At 40.7% G+C, this 20,731-nt stretch overlaps 2 protein-coding genes and 1 long non-coding RNA gene across 6 annotated transcripts in view; 2 read left to right on the plus strand and 1 right to left on the minus strand.

Annotated features, from left to right (window-relative positions):
- LOC115005659 (low affinity immunoglobulin gamma Fc region receptor II-a-like) overlaps positions 1-4,092 on the plus strand; it is a 5,290-nt gene extending 1,198 nt beyond the window's left edge. Inside the window, 6 exon segments of the mRNA XM_029427589.1 lie at positions 1,306-1,332; positions 1,851-2,038; positions 2,040-2,115; positions 2,188-2,427; positions 2,706-2,900; positions 3,738-4,092. Of these exon segments, the coding sequence (XP_029283449.1) occupies positions 1,306-1,332; positions 1,851-2,038; positions 2,040-2,115; positions 2,188-2,427; positions 2,706-2,900; positions 3,738-3,826 (815 nt within the window). The 3' untranslated portion in view covers positions 3,827-4,092.
- Positions 4,093-4,465: 373 nt separating this feature from the next.
- LOC115005653 (sodium/hydrogen exchanger 9B2-like) lies at positions 4,466-15,078 on the minus strand. Of its 4 annotated transcripts, none has more exons than XM_029427579.1 (15): positions 14,424-15,078; positions 13,255-13,326; positions 11,236-11,325; positions 10,487-10,583; positions 10,116-10,286; positions 8,911-9,053; positions 8,709-8,836; positions 8,431-8,512; positions 7,445-7,538; positions 7,262-7,368; positions 6,736-6,885; positions 6,523-6,631; positions 6,283-6,419; positions 5,329-5,503; positions 4,466-5,103 (listed from the first exon to the last, which is right to left on the minus strand). In XM_029427579.1, exons 2-15 carry the CDS (start codon positions 13,324-13,326, stop codon positions 5,018-5,020), a joined length of 1,641 nt encoding a protein of 546 aa, XP_029283439.1. In that variant the 5' UTR covers positions 14,424-15,078; the 3' UTR covers positions 4,466-5,017. The 4 variants fall into 4 exon arrangements, with proteins under 4 accessions (XP_029283439.1, XP_029283437.1, XP_029283438.1 ...); XM_029427577.1 differs by having other exon boundaries at positions 4,466-5,106; XM_029427578.1 differs by lacking the exon at positions 14,424-15,078 and having other exon boundaries at positions 4,466-5,106; positions 13,255-13,512.
- Positions 15,079-16,487: 1,409 nt separating this feature from the next.
- On the plus strand, positions 16,488-20,725 carry LOC115005660 (uncharacterized). The gene is made up of 5 exons (XR_003831973.1): positions 16,488-16,535; positions 17,568-17,730; positions 17,990-18,099; positions 18,322-18,455; positions 19,234-20,725. It is a non-coding gene; the product is annotated as an uncharacterized LOC115005660 (long non-coding RNA).
- The last annotated feature ends 6 nt before the right edge of the window (positions 20,726-20,731 follow it).

Raw genomic sequence — 20,731 nt, forward strand, 5'->3', positions numbered from 1 at the left:
TATCTCTTTACTTTAGTCTTTTAATGGTGATATTTATATCTCTTTACTTTAGCCTTTTAATAGTGATATTTTATATCTCTTTACTTTAGTCTTTTAATAGTGATATTTTATATCTCTTTACTTTAGCCTTTTAATAGTGATATTTTATATCTCTTTACTTTAGTCTTTTAATAGTGATATTTTATATCTCTTTACTTTAGTCTTTTAATAGTGATATTTTATATCTCTTTACTTTAGCCTTTTAATGGTGATATTTTATATCTCTTTACTTTAGCCTTTTAATGGTGATATTTTATATCTCTTTACTTTAGTCTTTTAATAGTGATATTTTATATCTCTTTACTTTAGTCTTTTAATGGTGATATTTATATCTCTTTACTTTAGCCTTTTAATAGTGATATTTTATATCTCTTTACTTTAGTCTTTTAATAGTGATATTTTATATCTCTTTACTTTAGCCTTTTAATAGTGATATTTTATATCTCTTTACTTTAGTCTTTTAATAGTGATATTTTATATCTCTTTACTTTAGTCTTTTAATAGTGATATTTTATATCTCTTTACTTTAGCCTTTTAATGGTGATATTTATATCTCTTTACTTTAGTCTTTTAATAGTGATATTTTATATCTCTTTACTTTAGCCTTTTAATGGTGATATGTTATATCTCTTTACTTTAGCCTTTTAATAGTGATATTTTATATCTCTTTACTTTAGCCTTTTAATAGTGATATTTTATATCTCTTTACTTTAGCCTTTTAATGGTGATATTTTATATCTCTTTACTTTAGTCTTTTAATAGTGATATTTTATATCTCTTTACTTTAGCCTTTTAATAGTGATATTTTATATCTCTTTACTTTAGCCTTTTAATGGTGATATTTTATATCTCTTTACTTTAGCCTTTTAATGGTGAATTATTCCTGGTTTAACATTGAATGTGTAAAGGTAACTAGGATACATTTTCAGAGTGTGTATTTTTGAAAAACTTGAGATCAAATAGACCGTTTTACCACGGGAACAAGAGGAAGTTTCTCTGATAAATGTGTTTGCTGTGAAGCACTTTGGGCTGCAATCCTTGTATGAAAGGTGCTATACAAATAAAGCTTATTATTATAATATTATTATTATTAGAGTTCAGTGTTGAGGCTCTACTTCCATTTTCTGCTACTTATTATTGTACTTGCAGAATGTCGACTTTCTAGACTTTAAGTTCATTTTGAATGCAGGACTTTTACTGAAGTATTTCTACACTGGTGTTAGTACTGAAGTATGTGTGTATTTGTACTGATCTGTTTCTCTTCAGTGCTGCTCTGCTGCAGAACTAATGCAGGTCAGTGATCTACAGTCTGCAGTATTAAAGCTTTCAGCTTCACGTTGTTGCACATTTCATCCCGTTTAATGAAGACGAGATTTCATTATGAACACTTTCACACAACACATGATTTCTCACTAACGCTCTCTTCTACAATCATATTTCTGTTTCACTCTTTTATTCTGAGAAAGCGTTTGCATCTGAGACTGACTTCATGTTTGCGGCTCGACAAACAAACTCCTGACAATAATCTGCAGGTTTGTGTTGATAGGACGTGTTGACTCATCCTCGTACAAAGACGAGAACCTGATGATCCACTCGTTCAGGACACTAAATATTACCAGAACTAAACGTTTTATCATTTCCAGCAGACGGAAGGTTTGTGACCTCATCAGGAAACCAACGCAGCCAATTCACTTTAATTAGTTAGTACTGTTTTACACAGTGTTGTGATGGTGCTGGTGAACTTTAGGAGGGTCGGGCTTCTTTGTGTGCAACGGGGTCATCTTTGCTCAAAGTGTAATAAATCCCTGCAGCTCGTCTGACGGTGAGTCCCAGCAGCTCTCAGGTGTTTCAAGATGAATCTGTCTCTCTGAGCTGTGAGGAGGTCGAGCGCTCTGCTGGATGGACTCTGAGGAGGAACTCCACCAAAGACACCAGGACTCAGTGTAGAGACGGCTGGGGAGTCTCCAATGGTTCTTCCTGTACCCTCACAGACATGGAGACAGCTGGACAGTGGAGTTTACTGGTGTGAGTCCAGAGAGGGATCCACCAGTAACACCATCAGCATCACTGTCACTGGTAAGATCAGACTGTGAGTCAGTGTTGATGGAGCTGTGTGTAAATGGATGACATGCTGTAGTGTGTGTTCAGATGAAGCAGTGATCCTGCAGAGTCCTGCCCTCCCTGTGATGGAGGGACATGACGTCACTCTGACCTGCAGAACAAAGAAGTCCTCCAACCTCCCAGCTGCTTTCTATAAAGATGGCTCCCTCATCAGCAGTGAGCCTGCAGGTCACATGACCATACACGCTGTTTCCAAGTCTGCTGAAGGCCTCTACAAGTGTGAGCTCAGTGATGGAGCGTCTGCAGCCAGCTGGCTGCTTGTCTCAGGTCAGGAGGTTATTCAGCGAGTTCCACTAGTGATCCAAGCGTTAGAAGTAAAACTAGCCCATGCTAGGTCATCATATAAAGCGAGCCAAACTAAGTGCAATTTACTTTATTTGTACCAAACTAACGTAACTGATGCACTCAGAGCACGAGTCACAGAGTTAAACCATGTCCATCCAGGGGAGATACCAAGTCTTTAGGGAGTCCAGAGGAGCTTCCCTTTGCTTTCAGGAGCTCATTCATCCAGATGTTCAGCTGACCAGGTGTGCTCCTCCCGACAGATGAACCTACGACCAAAGACTCGCCCCCCGTCTTTGCTCCGTCCACTACCTCGGCTCTGCCCCTGGCCTTGGATCCACCCCCTGCCTCCTCCTCCCTCCACCTTGTCTTCAGACTGCTCTGCCACCTGGTGGTCTTCTGTCCGTACTGCATCTCCACCTTCATCATGGTGTCTTTATATCGACAGAGGTCCACAGGTAACCTTCTCTTCTCATTTCTTAGCACTTCCTCTCCACCAGTTGTCAGTTTAGTCAAAAGTCATTTGACTAAATAAAACCACTACGAGTCGCACGTGACTCAGCAGCTGCCCATCATTTCTTTTACGGCAATGTTTTCTGTTTTGATGCGATGATCCAAGATGGCGGTGCGCACAGACGCAGCAGCCAGCGCTTTAGTTTTCTTTTTCTTTGAGACTTCACGTCTCGTCTTGTAACCCCAAAACACACGTGATGTTTCTAGTAAGCAACACGACATGCGCCGCCGACCGGCCAGTCAGACTCTGTGGCTCCGTTACGCTGTCGTATTGATTATTACTCATACAATACAAGTTGGATGTGACGCTGTATGTAGGCTCCTTTCTAATTTACCAGAAAGTGTTAAAATGCTAAATGCCGGTTCAGCGTCTTTGAGTTACTAGAAAAGTGCTATACAAGTCTGATGTATTATTATTATTATTATTATTATTATTATTATTATTATTATTATTATTATTATTATTCAGCTTTAAATCAAACTGGTTTAAGTTCGTTCACCGACCCGACTCTACCACCGGGTCACCGGGTCGATGATTGACAGGCGCCGATAATTTACATGTGTCGATGATTGACATGTGTCAGTGATTGACAGGTGTCGGTGATTGACAGGTGCCGGTGATTGACAGGTGTTGATGATTGACAGGTGCAAGTGATTGACAGGTGTCGGTGATTGACAGGTGTCGATGATTGACAGGTGCCAGTGATTGACAGGTGTCGGTGATTGACAGGTGTCTCTACCAGAACTCTTCTTAATAAATGATCTACCTGCTCTGACTGTAGGAAATGACCCGCCCACCCAGGCTGAGCAGGGATTGGATGATGACTACGATGATGTCATCCCTGCCGTCACCACGGAGCATCACTTCTGACCTGAAGCTTGAAATGTGGTTTGCAGATCAGAAACCGTGGAGGACCCCGGACGCTTCCCTGAGGAACTCCACATGTTGACTCAGGATCTCACTTTAAACTCTTCTGCTCTTCTGATGTGAGCAGCTGTGTGAGAGCAGGTATCAGGATGAGCTGCAGAGAAACACTGACCCAGTGGAAACTCATTCATACATACAGTCGGACAAATGTTCCGTTCAAAGCAGTCGACATCATTCTGGTTCAGATTAAAGCTGATGTTCAAACTCTGCTGTGAGTCGTGTTGCTCTTCATGTTTGTTTAGATGTCAACTTTGAAATCTCTTGAGATGAAATAAAAATGATGAGCATCTTTTTTCATCGTTTTTAACTCTATATTTAAAGCGGATGAAGGATTTTAGTTCTCGGACGTCTGGACCTTAAGTTCTCAGAGAAACAAGCTGAACAAACGTTAGCGGCAGACGAACAGCGTTCAGGAGGAACTCTGATGTTTAACCTTTAAATCAGAGGAGAGAAGAACTCCCATGATGCACCACTGTGGATGATTCTGCTCCTGGTAAAAAGATAATTGAGAGGGGGATTGAGAGCCCCCTGGTGGCAGACAGTCACATATTGGACATTGAAATGAAGAAGTCACTTTGTGACTATATTTTAACTATAAGTTTTTATTGAGCTTTTCATTATAAGCATGAAAGAAAAAGTAGTTCATTACAATAACTGTTGGAAATATTCATCTTAATAGGAATTACAAAAAAATAATTACAATAAGAGAGAAAATAATTACATTATGCGTAATGATTACTGGCTTCTGCTTCTGAGTTATGACCCACTGATTTTATGTTTAAATAATATCAACTTGTTAGCCAGCTAACTGTAGTACCTGCTCAGCTAACTAACATCAAGCTAACAACAGAAGTAGTTGTTGGTCTCATAGTTTTCACAAAGCATCTTGTAATGACGACTTCCCACAACTTATTCTTAGCATTACTAACTGTCATCGATTTAAAATGTTGGAAATTAGCTTCTGTATTGTCGTTTCATGTAACGCAGTGACTGTAGCTAGAAAAACTAGCATTAGCACGTCAAAGCATAAAAGTAACATACAGCAAATACATTATAAAAACATATCTGCATCTACAGAAGGTTTTAACTTAAGGTGCATAACATAGCTTTCTCTTGTTTGTCCAATCAGAAGCCTCATAGCTTGCTCTCAAGGGTCACGTTATCTTTTTCTTGACCAATCCCATTGCTGCTTGGTGTCGTGGCTCCGCCTTCTGCGTCATCTGCTGAGTTTAAGAAAAAAACTTTTCAGTAAAAGTATGATCGATCTGTCCGTCATTTCATAATTTAAAGGGTAAAATGATGTAAAATAAGTTAATTAATTGACAAACAAAAAACAGCAATTTAAACTGACATGATGCTTAGCTTTGGCATCATGTCAACGAGGGTCCTCACAAGAAAAGAGGACAAACCTGTGTGTGTAGGTGTGTGTGTGTGCGTGTCCTCACCTTTGACCTGCCGGGCCAGTAGGCGTGGTCCTGCCAGTCCGATACCCAGCGCTCCGATGGGAGCTGTGGTCAGGATGGCTAGCACGGCTAATGTTAGCACATCCAAACCAAACTTAATTAAGGTCTCGTCCCCCTCCTCCCTCGCCATGTCCAAAGCCTTGGAGCCAATAGCAGCCTGACGAACAAATAAACACACGTGGGACACTTTTAAAATACACTTATTTCAACTGATATGTGCGTTAACAAGTCTCACTGAGGAGGTTCTGGAGGCCCTTTAGGTTCTAGGGGGTACCTTTGGAAGGTTTTAGCTGTCATATATGTCCTAAAGGTGGTCTTATTCAGTCACTTAAGAGGTTAAATGGATCCTTTAGCGGGTTATAGTGGTCATTGAATAGGCTCTAGACGTAATTGAGGAGGTTCTAGATGTCCGTTGGGTGGTTTTAGTCATCTTGTAATCACTGAAGAGGTTGTAGGGGTCATTTGGAAGGTGTTAATGGTGATGGAGATGGTGTTATTGGTTGTTGAGGTGGTTGTTGTGGTCAATGAGGAGGTTCTAGGGGTCCTTTAGAAGGAAAATCTCCCGGGTCTGAAAAGTAAAGCCAATGCGGAAGTGTCTTGAACCTGCATTCTCTCTAATATCCAGCAGGGGGCGACTGGAGGCTTCAAAATGGTAGTCCATAAATGGGTGTCGTCCCAGTGTGATTTGAGTGGTCCTTAAGAAGGGTCTAGGATATTCTACCTGTCCTTAGGGTGGTTATATCCTTTATATTCATTATTATTAAAAATGATAGTAGTCATAGACAAGGTTTTAGAGGTCATTTAGATGGTTCTATAGCTGTGGTACACACACACACACACACACACACACACACACACACACACACACACACACACACACACACACACACACACACACACACACACACACACACACACACACACACACACACACACCTGTACGGTGGCCTTGGGTAGCCAGGCAACAGCGATGAAGAGTTTCTCCTTCAGGTTGAATCCCCCAAAATGAACCAGCAGGAAGGTGACGAGCAGGCGGATCACCAGGCCGGTGCCGATACAGGCCAGACCCAGACCTGAGCACAGAGACACCGGCAGAACAACAAAGTGTGTAAAACTTGTTTTAAAAGCACAACAACGTCTGGAGAGTCTGGTATGGTATGAGAGTATGGTTCCTACCCACGGTGCTGGGGCTGAGGGTGGCTATAGTGATCTCTGCTCCAATCAGACCAAAGAGGAGCGGCTGGAAAACATCCCATGACTGACCCACCATGGCTGCCACCGGGACCTGGATATAAAGATAAGCACTGAACTCAAACTAAAAGACATGTTGACGTTGCGTAAACAGGTCTGAATCCAGGTGTTAAATCCAGTGATCCCTATGTGTGTTACCTTATCAGTTTTCCAGCCCAGAGCAGCCAGAAAGGCCAGCACCAGCGTACAGAGACCACCGGCTCCGGCAAAACCAACAACATGACTGAAGAAGACGGAAAATATGGACAAACCCAACAATATGAGAGTCCTCGTCAACACCAGGTCCTCCTTCAGACAGACACAGTAAATGTAATAATTAGTTAAATTACATTTTAGATTTAAGGCGAAACATTACACGCAAAAACATGATTGTTTCATGCTCTGGTCAATTTAGAGTTTTTATGCATTTATCTTCTTTAACTCGTCTTCAGTCAGACGAGAGGAACATGAGAACATGAGAGTGTGTGTGTGTGTGTGTGTGTGTGTAGATTTAAACTCTCCACAGCTACATTACATAATGCCTCATGTACATATTAAACACTTGTGATATAAACTTGTGTTGATGTGAGTCATGAAGTGGGGAAGCTTCATGATATCTGTTAGTTACATGTTTGACCTGCTGTGTCCCGGCTTAATAGTGTTCAACAATATCAACCTGACTCACCTGGTCTTTGCTGGGGAAGCAGCACAAGAACAGACCCAGGATCAGCCCGGCTATGACTCCTCCCACCACCTCCAGCAGACCCTTTAGTATGTTCATCCACGTAGAACCTGCAGGACAAACACAGCATGTAGAACCAAATGAAAACTAATAAAAACTGGAAAGAGTATATTCTCCTGTACACACCTGTGGAGAAGGCGATTCCCAGGCAGGTAGAGAACCCTGTTATGGCCAGGATATCATCAAAACTCCCAGCAGCCATCAGCAGGGTGGGGATTCCCTGAACAACAGCAAAGAACATCATGGAACATCACATACCTACAGTAAATACGTTTTCAGGGTCCTATTGGTGATTCTGGTAGTCCTTGAGTAGGTTCTAGGGGTCCATTAGGAGGTTGTTGTGGTCACTGAGGGGGTTCTAGTGATTGTAGTGGTCCTATAGAAGGACCATCATGGACATGGCGGATGCTGTATTTTGCGTCATAAGGACGATACAGGAGGATCGCAGAGAGGATCAGCCTTCAGAAGGACCCTTCTCGGTGACTACAAGAACCTCCTAAGGGACTGTCAGGTGGTCGTCTAGGCCAGTGGTTCCCAACCTTTACCATCACTGAGTAAACTGACAACACCTGACTAAGTGACATATTTATTGGATATTCCATATTATATTCAATGCATAACAATAACAGCACAGAACATCTGATAGACTTCAGGAGGTTTGTGTAAAACGAGCGATGTGCAGCAGAGTATTCTGTCTGGTTTATGTGTCTCTTCTCCCTGACGCTTGAAACTATTTCTTTTTTTTATAGAAATGAATGAAATCCAGAGCTATAGGCCAACTGTGTAATTTAAAAAAGTTGTTTTACGCCCCTTAAAATCAAGAAGGCCTCACGACCCCCATTGCAGCTTTGGCGACCCCCAGGTTGGGACCCACTGTTCTAGGAGGTTCTAGGGGCCTTTAGGGTTCTAGTGGTGACTGATGAGGGTTAGAGGCTCTTTGTGGTGGTGATGAGCATTGTTTTGAGGTTCTAGCAGAGAAAGGAGGTTCTCTGATCATCTAAGTGAAGCCAGTCTTGCCTCTCGTTCTCGTTCAGCCCTCCCAGGCTCTGTAATATTGGCACAGACTGGCCCCCCCTGGTGGCAGACTGCAGAATCACATGCAGATGCTTTACCTTCTCCACTCCGTATCCTTCTCTCTGCAGGAGCAACATCGAAGGAACCACGACGGCTGGAGACACTGCAGCCAGGACGAAACTACACACACACACACACACACACACACACACACACACACACACACACACACACACACACACACACACACACACACATTCAATACAATTTCTACATATTTATAGTGATGTGTGTTTTTGTGTGCAGCTTATGTGTGTGTGTGTGTGTGTGTGTGTGTGTGTGTGTGTATGTGTGTGTGTGTGTGTGTGTGTGTTACCCCAGTATGAAGCCCCACACCCAGGGAAGACCCAACAGGAAGTGAGAAACTACGGCGACGATGGAGGCCTCCACCACGCAGGGGCCGATCGCAAGACGCAGACACACCGCCTTCAGACGGCTCAACGCCTGCAGGAACACACACTCATAAGTATGTGCAGTATATTTAACTTGTGTGTGTGTGTGCGTGTGTGTGTGCTCACCGAGGGGTCCAGGCCCAGCCCGGCTCTGGTCAGGATGATTGACAGGGCGATGTTCCTCAGAGCCGCGGACCAGCGAGTGTCGATGTAGACGGCGTCCGTTATGTAGGGCACGTTGCGCAGCAGCAGACCTGCCAGCAGCATCCCTGCAACATGTTCACGTATTAAAATACAAGGTGATCAAACAAACCCAACTTCCTGTGTTGGAGTTTTTATTCCAACTCAAAGATGACAACATTTCCCAACTCATGGCGGCCGATGATGTACGCACATGTTTCTGCAGTGGAGTTAATGAATTCTTATACCAACTGTTATCCTGCCATATTTATGTTTATGTCACATAACGGAGGAAACGTTCCTTTATTCTATGAATATATATTTTATACAAATATATATTAATAATAATAGTGTATTTAATTTTAATTGCATTTAATGTTTTCTTTTATTAGGATGTATTATCAGTAATATATAAATATATTTATAAAACGGACATGTCAAATCAAGCAATCCATATATCACAACAGACCGTGGTATATGGTCATTATATATAATATATATAATATAATATAATATAATGACCATATATCACAACAGACCGTGGTATATGGTCATTACATCACGCCCACGCCCCTTACCTGTGATGTAATGACCATATACCACGGTCTGTTGTGATATATGGTCATTATATTATATTATATTATATATAATGAGCATATACCACGGTCTGTCGTCAGCTATTGCTTAAATATATATGTGTGTTTATACATGGTGTATATATATATGTTTTATTGTTTTATTTTAACAGTTTATTAGGGTATACATTATGTGTGTATGTTTTATTATTACTGAATAATATTTTGTATTGAATGTTTTCTTTTATCAGCATTCATTAGATGTATTATCAGTAATATTACTGATAATAAATCAAAGAGTTGATGAATTATTGTCATGTTTAGAAGAAACCTACATGTTCTTGTATCTGTACACATTTTCTTTCTTTTAATTAAACCTTTGTTTCTTACTGTACATGTTGTAATTAGACGGTAAATTTAGCATCTGTAATAAAACAAAAAATAAAGAAAATTATAATAATGTTATGATTAAATTATCTGCAGCTCTTTAGAAGAAAGAAAAATCCTTTATGGCGACAAATATATCCCCAGGTAGTCATCATTTAAAAACGATTTACTTCAGGTGTTGGGTCGTACCAAGTAGTGGAGGGAAGGGGGGCAGGGTGGGCAGCTGGATCATCCCCACCAGCTTCCCCCCCAGCACGGAGCAGATGAAGAGGACGACGACGCCAAACAGGTTTCCTCCAGGTAAACACTCACTTCCTGTGATGGACCAGACGACCCCGAACAGCAGGGCGAACAAACACACTGCACACACACACACACACTTTACAGCTGATAAATTAAGATATTACCTGCAGGACTTTATCTATTTTAATGAGAAAATACATTTGATGCCTGTGAGTTAATATAACACACACACACACACACACACACACACACACACACACACACACACACACACACACACACACACACACGCACACACAGAGTGAGTGTTTATTTACCTTTAGTGATGAGCAGGTTGAGGAGTCCCTGCGGTCGAGGACATTTGTCCTTCAGCCAGATACAAGAGGAACAGCAGGACGAGTCGGTCGTCTTCATCTACACACACACACACACACACACACACACACACACACACACACACACACACTGTGATATTTAAACAGACTACACTGATGGTTTTAGACTTTCCTACAGTGTATCTACAGGAAAGTGTTGCCTGAGAATCTACACGTTTGTACCTTTTCTTCAGTATCATTCATTATTCAGTGACAGTTGTCTGAACGTACACGAGTCCAGCATCAGAAGCTGGTTATAGATAGTTCGGCACACTTTTACTTTTACTCTAGAAAATTAGAATGTATGGCAACAATTTACTTCCTTGTGCTCGGAAAAGTGTTGTTCAAACAAGACAAGACATGAACTGTTTCTGCTTTGCACTGTCTGGTTATGTCTTTAGGTTATTGAGACTCAGAGTGTCTCATCAACGTGGTTCTTATATTCCTGAACGCTCACACTCTGCTGTAAACGTTCATGTCCACATATCAACCCGAGGATATACAGGAGGCTGTTAGAGCAGCAGATTACTGCCGTCCACAGACTTTTGGCCCTTTCTTGCAAAGTTTCTATTAATAGTTGGCTATCTGTTGTCAACCCCCGTATGTGTGTGTGTGTGTGTGTGTGTGTGTGTGTGTGTGTGTGTGTGTGTGTGTGTGTGTGTGTGTGTGTGTGTGTGGGGACGACCACTCACCCCGGCGGTGTCGTCCAGTTCGTCCGTCTTCCTCCGCGGCAGGACGGTGATCTCTCTGTCCTCCTGACCGACCTGAACTTTACACCCTCCCTGCACCACGAACAGGAGAGTGTGTGTGTGTGTGTGTGTGTGTGTGTGTGTGTGTGTGTGTGTGTGTGTGTGTGTGTGTGTGTAAATAAGTCACAAAGGACACATGAAGTGTGTAAAGGAGAGAGGGAGATAGACAGTGAATGAGAAGTTGCACTTTGTCCACTATAACTAAACCGGTTATGTGTGTGTTCTTGTATTGCTATCCTTGTGAGGTCAGTTTTAAACCATCGTAGTGAGGACCTTTCTGCATTGTGAGGACCGGTCCCCAAAGAGCAGTTTCTTTCACACTACATGATTTTAGCTCTGATTTTCCAAACGTCGACAGTTTTTGCAACTCCCCGACACAAGTCTCGGCGCGCTACATGAACTTTACGGAACTTACGCATGTGGGGAAAAACTTAAAACTTTTTCGGTGGCATTTATCTTTTTAAAAAAACATTTTGTGGTTGTTTAAAAAACACTTTGCACTCAAGTTCTCTATGAAGGTACATTTGATCCTACAATGTATACATCTATAAGATGATATTAAACAAACAAACTGTTTCTGTTTAAACAGAAATTAAAACAGGTGGAGACACACACACACACACACACACACACACACACACACACACACACACACACACACACTCTTGTTTTTCCCACACTCTCCATTTGTTCTTCCTCTTTTTTTCCATCCATCATTCTGTCATTTAATAAACAAGATTTATTGTTTATAACATTAATAATTAAACCGGCAGATAAACTCTCACCTCTCTCACACACACACTGATGAAGTTACATGTATAACTCTGTTCACCTGTAGTGTGTACAACATGTATGACCTCTGTTCACCTGTAGTGTGTACAACATGTATGACTCTGTTCACCTGTAGTGTGTACACATGTATGACTCTGTAAGTAGTGTGTACAAAACATGTATGACTCTGTTCACCTGTAGTGTGTACAACATGTATACTCTGTTCAACCTGTAGTGTGTACAACATGTATGACCCTGTTCACCTGTAAGTGTGTACAACATGTATGACTCTGTTTCACCTGTAGTGTGTACAACATGTATGACTCCTGTTCACCTGTAGTGTGTACAACATGTATGACTCTGTTCACCTGTAGTGTTGTACAACATGTATGACCCTGTTCACCTGTAGTGTGTACAACATGTATGGACCTGTTCACCTGTAGTGTGTACAACATGTATGACCCTGTTCACCTGTAGTGTGTACAACATGTATGACCCTGTTCACCTGTAGTGTGTACAACATGTATGACTCTGTTCACCTGTAGTGTGTACAACATGTATGACCCTGTTCACCTGTAGTGTGTACAACATGTATGACCCTGTTCACCTGTAGTGTGTACAACATGTATGACCCTGTTCACCTGTAGTGTGTACAACATGTATGACTCTGTTCACCTGTAGTGTGTACAACATGTATGACCCTGTTCACCTGTAGTGTGTACAACATGTATGACCCTGTTCACCTGTAGTGTGTACAACATGTATGACTCTGTTCACCTGTAGTGTGTACAACATGTATGAATGTTACAATACATATCTTTAAAGGAGCTTTTCTCTAAAGGAGCTTTTTCTCACACTCTTCAGCAGAAGTCTCCACTTCAGCAGCACTTACATACACCAAACTTTCCACTTTCATTCCTCTCTATATTCTGAAGCTTTGTGCAGAGGGCTTTGTTCACATGTCACTCACAGCTCATGTTATACACGCTACACTCACTACATGCAGGAGATGCACAGAGTTCTGTGTGTTGACAGGATTTAGTGATTTATGGAGTGATACAAAGACAGATCCAGAATCTGTACAAACCTTTGACATGTGAACAACATGAAACACTTTGAACCTGCTTCATCCAGACTTCACTTTACATCTGGACATGTATATGTATATGAGCAGAAGAAGAAGAGTTGTACCTCGACTTCTTTCTTCTTCTGTCCATCGTCACTCGCTTGGCAGTAGCGCTTCGTGGCTTCTTCGTCCATCATCTGAAACACATCAGTTCTCTTGTAGACACGAACTGAAACTGTTCACTTCCCTTTCCCTCAGAAGTGTAAAGGTTTCATGTAATCATCAATATGTTGATCAATTGTACATTTCTACCACGTTTTGTCATATTAACATTATATTTGTATATATCTTTCTGGATGTTCTATCTTGTGGCGCTGTGTCCATCTTTGTTTCCTGCTGGATAATCTTGTATTTGTAAAATAGATTTAAAAACAGCTTTTATTCCTCCACACGTGAAATATTCCACGTTTTACAATATTGTTCTTTATTTCACGGGTCAATAACTTCCTAATAATTTCCAGGTAGAAAGTATTTTTGCAGTAATTAAAGTTAAACATTTATTCAGAATCTTACAGCAATATTTTATTATATATAATAATGTGAAATATATAAAACTCTATGAAATAACAAACTGTATTTAACTGCATCTGAGTGTTTATGAAATACAATTACTTTAAATACATCGGCTGCAGAAATCATTTAATAAATATATAAAATAAAGAGTTTTCAGCTGTAATGCAATAACACACCAGAAGACTGAACACATGTATGGTTTCTCCTTAATTACTATTTACAAAGTTATTAATAATTACAGAACTGCAAAATTAAAAGCAGTTTAATATACTTTAGTAAAAAAAAAATCTAAATGACATATTAATATTTGGAGATTTTACTTTTCACATCTCAAGATTGATTTAAGACATTTTAATACAAATTAACTTATTTTATTAGTTCACTGCAGAAAACTGAACCACATGTTTGGTTTCTCATCATTAATACCAAATAACATCGTTTATAGAAAACTTCTTAGACATAATTAATAATTAGACGTTTGTGTGCAGAAAAGAAAGCTATACGAAGAATATAATTACAATAATATTTTATATATATATAAATATATATAAAAATATATTCAAGGGATATCTTTGTGGGTTTTAAACATCTTAAAGTGTTGAACAACATTTCACATTTCTCTGCAGGAAAGTTTACAGGAGAATATTATTATATATCAGATTATTATTACTTCACATCTGAACACGAGAAAGAGTTTAAGATTAAGGAACTAAACTCTTACCTTCGGTTGATGAAGAGACAAAGACCGGAGACGACTGACGGCTGACTCAGAGAAGAACAGCAGCTTTTTAACTCCGACACACACACACACACACACACACACACACACACACACAGGGTAAAGCCTGGCATTATGGGAACACAGGTCGCTGTGTTAATACCAGGCTGCGACACACACACACACCCACACACACACACACACACAGTGCGGCGCTGCGTTCATGGTCGCCTGCAGACACTAGCACGTCTTATTATCGTCGGGATAATAGCAGGTGTTTGTCTGTGTGCGTACATGTGACAGCATTGTTCCACGCACACAGAAACAGCTGATTAACAGAGACACACACACACACAGACACACACACACACACACACACACACTCATACACACACTTTAGAGAGAAAAAGTTGTAATACTTCGAGAATTCTTTTTCTACATTTCAGGAAAAACGTCGTAATATTTAGAATTTATCTTTGGGGATAATTTGAAAGAAATTCAGAATATTTTAAAAGTCGAGTGATGTCGAAGAAACAAAATGAAGATAAATAAAGTAACAAAGTAAATACAGAATGAAACCAGTAACGTGATCGACACGTAGGAACTGAGTTTCAGAAAGTGTCACTGAGGATCATTTATATCGTTCATACACACCAGATGTTGTTATTAACATTAAGTGCTTCAACTTACTCTTGAAAGCAGCTGATTGGTTCATGGAGTTTGTTGAACAGAAGCTAAATCTGACTTTTAAATGTACGATTTTAATCTGTGAATACGAACAAACGAGTCATTGTGTAATGAAACAAACACACTGAAGTGTCTGAACTCTCGTCTAATTAAAACATTCTTACTCTTATTTCTGGAGCAGAGGAAGTGGAAACAGACAGTGACGGGTCTGCACACAGGCTGTGAGTCTCTCACACACACACACACACACACACACACACACACACACACACACACACACACACACACACACACACACACACACAGGGCACAGGGCACAGAGTGTGTGTAGAGGTTTTATTGAAGGGATACACGGTGATACAAACCAAAATATTCACGTTTTGCACAAAAACATCAGAGACTACAGTCTATACAATACAATAATAAGGCTCTTCAGCTAAATCAGGAAGTGACATCACACACACACACACACACACACACACACACACACACACACACACACACACACACACACACAGTGTAAGAAGCATGACGTACAAAAAGCTGTAGAAAAATACTCTTAAAAAACCAAACACACGATACAACAACAAGAACCACTTGGAATGTTCTGGATGTTTGACGTCAGCATGGAGGCTCACCGGGCAACTTGTTGGACAACTTGTTGGACAACTTGTTGGGCAACGTGTTGGGCAACTTGTTGGGCAACTCTACTTAAGTGTTTAATCTTCTTTTCCTCTTATAACATCATTTTATGGAACAATTAATGAATCACAATCCACGACGTCTCTTCTGGTGTCATGAAGAACATAAATAAGTGTTTATAAAATAAGGATGTAAATAATGTAAGTAAAGAAGCAGGACGAAGAAAGATTCAAGCTCTGTAATTAATAATCAGTGAATTAATCAAATGTTTTTATGGGATGTCAAAGACAAACCTTCATGAAGTCTGTATTTCATGTATGACTCAAGTATTCTCAATAATACCGGTCGATCTTCGTTCCTCCCCCTCACCTATGGTCATGAAGGCTGGGTCATGACCGAAAGAACGAGATCACGGGTACAAGCAAGCGGCCGAAATGGGTTTTTTCTCATACGGGTGGCGTCTCCCTTAGAGATAGGGTGAGAAGCTCAGCCATCAGGGAGAGACTCGGAGTAGAGCCGCTGCTCCTTTAACGTGAAAGGAGCCAGTTGAGGTGGTTCGGGCATCTAGTAAGGAGCCACCTGGGCGCCTCCCTAGGGAGGTGTTCCAGGCACGTCCAGCTGGGAGGAGACCCCCGGGGAAGACCCAGGACTCGGTGGAGAGATTATATCTCCTCACTGGGAACGCCTCAGATCCCCCAGTCGGAGCTGGAGGATGTGGCCCGGAGAAGGGAAGATTGGGGTTCCTTACTGGAGCTGCTGCCCCCGCGACCCGATCCCGGATAAGCGGTAGACGATGGATGGATGGATGGATATATATATATATATTATTATATATATATATAATATATATATATATTATATAATTTATATATATAAATATATATATATTATTTTATAGAAATATATATATATATATATATATAATATAATATATATAAATAATATATATATAATGTATATATATAAATAATATATATATATACATATATATATATATCTATATATATATCTATATATATTATATCTATATTTCTTCATCTATTCTCTATATATCTCTTACTATCTCTATATCTCTCTCTTATATATATCATCTTATCTTTATATATAGATCTACTCTATCTACGCTAATAAAATATCTCTATTCTCACCTCTCTTCTCTCTCTATCTCTCTCTCCTCTACTCTTCTCTCTCTCCTCTCTCTCTCTCTCTCTCTCTCTCTCTTCCTTTCTCTCACTCTCTATTATCTCTCTCTCTCTCTCCCTCTCTCTCTCTCTCTCTCCCTCTCTCTCTCTTTTCTAGCCTCTATCTATCTCTCTCTCTCTCCCTCTCCTCTCTCTCTCCCTATCTCTCTCTCTCTCTCTCTCCCCTCTCTCCTCTCTCCTCCTCTCTCTCTCTCTCTCCTCTCTCTCTCTCTCCTTCTCCTCTCTCTCTCTCTCCCTCTCTCTCTCTCCCTTTCTCTCCCTCTCTCTCCTCCTCTCTCCTCTCTCTCTCTCTCTCCCTCTCCTCTCTCTCTCTCTCTCTCTCTCTCTCTCTCTCTCTCTCTCTCTCTATCCCTCTCTTCCTCTCTCTTTCTCTCTCTCTATCCCTCTCATCTCTCTCTCTCGTTCCTTCTCTCTCTTCTCTCTCTCCCTCCTCTCTCTCTTCTCTCTCCCCCTCTCTCTTTGTCCCTCCCTCCCTCTTTTATCTCCCTCTCTCTCTCTCTCTCTCTCTCCTTCTCTCTCCTCTCTCTCTCTATAACGAAATATAGCAGATTATTACATTTAATTTCTAACCATATAAAAATGTTGCTTAACGTGATGATGACGGTTTGTGCTGCAGGAGGGAGAGCGCCGAGCTGTGGAAGGTCGTGTTCGGTCTCAACAACTTGGATCATCCCGGCGCTCACAGTCAGAGCCGCGGGGTGCGTTCCATCATCGTGCACCCGCGCTACAACCGGGCCGTGGTGGACTACGACATCAGTGTGGTGCAGCTGGACTCTGAGGTCGGTCAGCAGCGTTTATTATCAGTGATGAGCTTCCTGTTGCACGTTCAGCTGCACGCACGCTTCACTTCGTCGCCATTTTACAAAATCACAACTTTTCTCAGAATATTTTGAGGAAAAGAAACTTAATTACTGTAATAATATTATTTTGAGAAAAATAGCAATTTGTGATATTTAAATGTATAATTTTGGAAAAGAAAAATGTCAATAATACATTTAAATTTTACAGTTTTTATCTCCGTTAAAATACTTTTTTCAGATCGAGGAGACGGCGTTCGTCAGACCGGTGTGTCTGCCCGACCCGGCCCAGCTGCCCCACCCCGACTCCTACTGCTACATCACAGGGTGGGGGGCACATGGGCAACAGGAGTGAGTGCAACACACACACACACACACACACACACACACACACACACACACACACACACAGAGACACACACAAACACACACACACACACACACATGCTAACACTGTAGCTCCAACACTCAAAAATAACAATTTGAGCAAAAGTACAGCAGCTTGTATGTGTGTGTGTGTGTGTGTGTGTGGTGTGTGTGTGTGTGTGTGTGTGTGTGTGTGTGTGTGTCCAGTGCCCTTTAAGCTTCAGGAAGGGGAGGTTCGGATCATCTCGCTGTCTCAGTGTCAGTCGTACTTGACATGAAGACCATCACTCCCAGGATGCTTTGCGCCGGTTACGAGGGCCGGGACCGTCGACTCCTGCATGGTACAAACTCCGTCAATCACTCATCAGTCATTCTGTGTTAATGTTCGGACTATAAGTTGTTTTATTTTTCCACGTCAATGACGGACAAAGTACATTTTAACCACAGCCGGGAAATCTTAGATTTTAGAGCAGCAAACGACACAAAACACATTAATAATTAATGAAAATAACAGGCAACCATTGTTAATGCTGACGTCTCCATGGAAGATGCTCAACTTATATTTGATCAAAACGATTTAAGCTAATAATTGTATTCTCTATAACTTCACTTAAACTGTTGCTTTCATCTCACACTACATTTCTTAAAATGTGAAATATTGATTATTTTTAATTTGTCATGTATTTAATTCACACAGGAGTTTACAGAAATACTCTGGGAGTACCAGGACACTTGCTATAGCGTGATTTATATCATTAGCAAGATATATCTTGACATATTGTGATATATCTTGACATATTGTGATATATCTTGATATATTGTGATAGAAGATATCAGCCCGCACTTTTATACTGTTTTGAAAACATGGCGTCTGCAGATTTCACAATCCGTAAAGCAGCTGTATTTTGTAAATTGTGTTTAAAACATTTGGGATTATTATCTCGTCAGTCTACAGTCTTGGTATCGCTTGAAACTAGAAATTCCGAGCTTTCTAAAGCACCTAAATGCACCATTACTCGAAAAAACAGCGGGGAAACGAGCAAAATGTATGTTTTATACATAAATGTACATTCTTTCTAATGTGTGTGTGTGTGTGTGTGTGTGTGTGTGTGTGTTCAGGGCGACAGCGGCGGCCCGCTGGTGTGCGAGGAGGGCAGCGGACGCTGGACGTTGTTTGGCCTGACGTCATGGGGCAGCGTGTGCTTCAGTAAAGTGCTCGGGCCCGGCGTGTACAGCAACGTGACGCACTTCACTCCTTGGATCCAACAGCAGATCTACATCCACACGTACCTGAACGACTGACACACACACACACACACACACACTCCTCTACCTGTGCCTATATCTATACTGACAGCCTTCACATGCTAACGGCTGGATGAGCAGTCGTATAAACTGTTACAGATGCTAACTAGATGGTAGAGCTGCAGACGATGTTTTTATTACTCTGCAGCGTTTGTTGCTCAGAAACACACAAAGAATTTTAATCCATTAAATAACTAATGAAGTTTAACCACCGCTGGAAACTTAAAGCTTAAACTTGTACCTTTCGCAAAAGTTCTGCAGCAGAACACAAAACGTTTTGCAGAAGTATTTCTTCCCGTCTCCTTCAGGCTCCGTGTTTCTCAACATGTGAAAACAAAAACATTGAGGAAACTCGCATGTCGTACATCCAGAACGATGGTTTATAATGTCAAATATTTACTTTCCACAGCCAGAACTTCACAGGAAGTTCTGGCTGACGACTTTATTTAGAGACCGTCGAAGAAAAATTCAACTTTTCAATTATTTTGCGAGAAATAATAATATTAATATTATTAATATTATTAATATTATTAATAATATTGATAATATTAAATATTATTAATATTATTAATAATATTAAATATTATTAATAATATTAATAATCTAACGAGTCGTTGCAGCGACACAGCAACACTAACCGGAGCAGACACTACGACAGGTTTACGTAAAGACTTTGTTCAGTAGTCGTCACACTTTATTTATAACACTTTAGTTTATGTTGCTCGTCCCTGATTGGACAATAATTGTTAGTAGTTTAGTGGCAACGACACTTCCTGGTGTTTTCACCCGACGGGAGATTTAGTTATTAATTATTGTTGCATTAATACAAAGTGAACTGAGCTCATTGTTGTGTGTGTTTGTGTGTGTGTGTGTGTGTGTGTGTGTGTGTGTGTGTGTGTGTGTGTGTGTGTGTGTGTTTACATCCAACACACACACTTTATTTCCACGACATCCTCCGATCGTCTGCTTTGAGTGTTTTCATTTTCATAAAGATCACAACGTTCAGACGTTCTGCGCTGAATTTCTAAAAGCTGCTATCTTAAAACAGACCAGTTGAGGACTCAACTTCCCACAATGCTTCACTCTATAGTGCCTGTACTTAGACTTAGCAGTAGAAAACAAAAAAACCTTGTTACCTGTACAATGTCGTACCGTACGTGTGTGTGAGACGGAGAGAGACGATTCTGTTGCTTCAAACACACCAGCAACTTATCTGGCAACTTATCTGGCAACTTATCTGGACAACATTTATCTTTATTCACACGTTTTAATTCAGACATTAAAACGTCTCTCCATCAGGACTTTATGAGAA

The sequence above is a fragment of the Cottoperca gobio genome, unplaced genomic scaffold, assembly GCF_900634415.1.
Source record: "Cottoperca gobio unplaced genomic scaffold, fCotGob3.1 fCotGob3_338arrow_ctg1, whole genome shotgun sequence".
Taxonomy (NCBI): domain Eukaryota; kingdom Metazoa; phylum Chordata; class Actinopteri; order Perciformes; family Bovichtidae; genus Cottoperca; species Cottoperca gobio.

Bases quoted from the DNA above. Each gene is read 5' to 3' on its own strand.
- LOC115005653 (XM_029427577.1), bottom strand. From the start codon at position 13,326: ATGATGGACGAAGAAGCCACGAAGCGCTACTGCCAAGCGAGTGACGAT. The intron at 8,513-8,708 runs GTAACACACACA...GTGTGTGTGTAG, and splicing joins GTGTGGGGCTTCATACTGGG to TTTCGTCCTGGCTGCAGTGT. The intron at 6,420-6,522 runs GTAGGAACCATA...CTCTGTGCTCAG, and splicing joins CCTCAGCCCCAGCACCGTGG to GTCTGGGTCTGGCCTGTATC.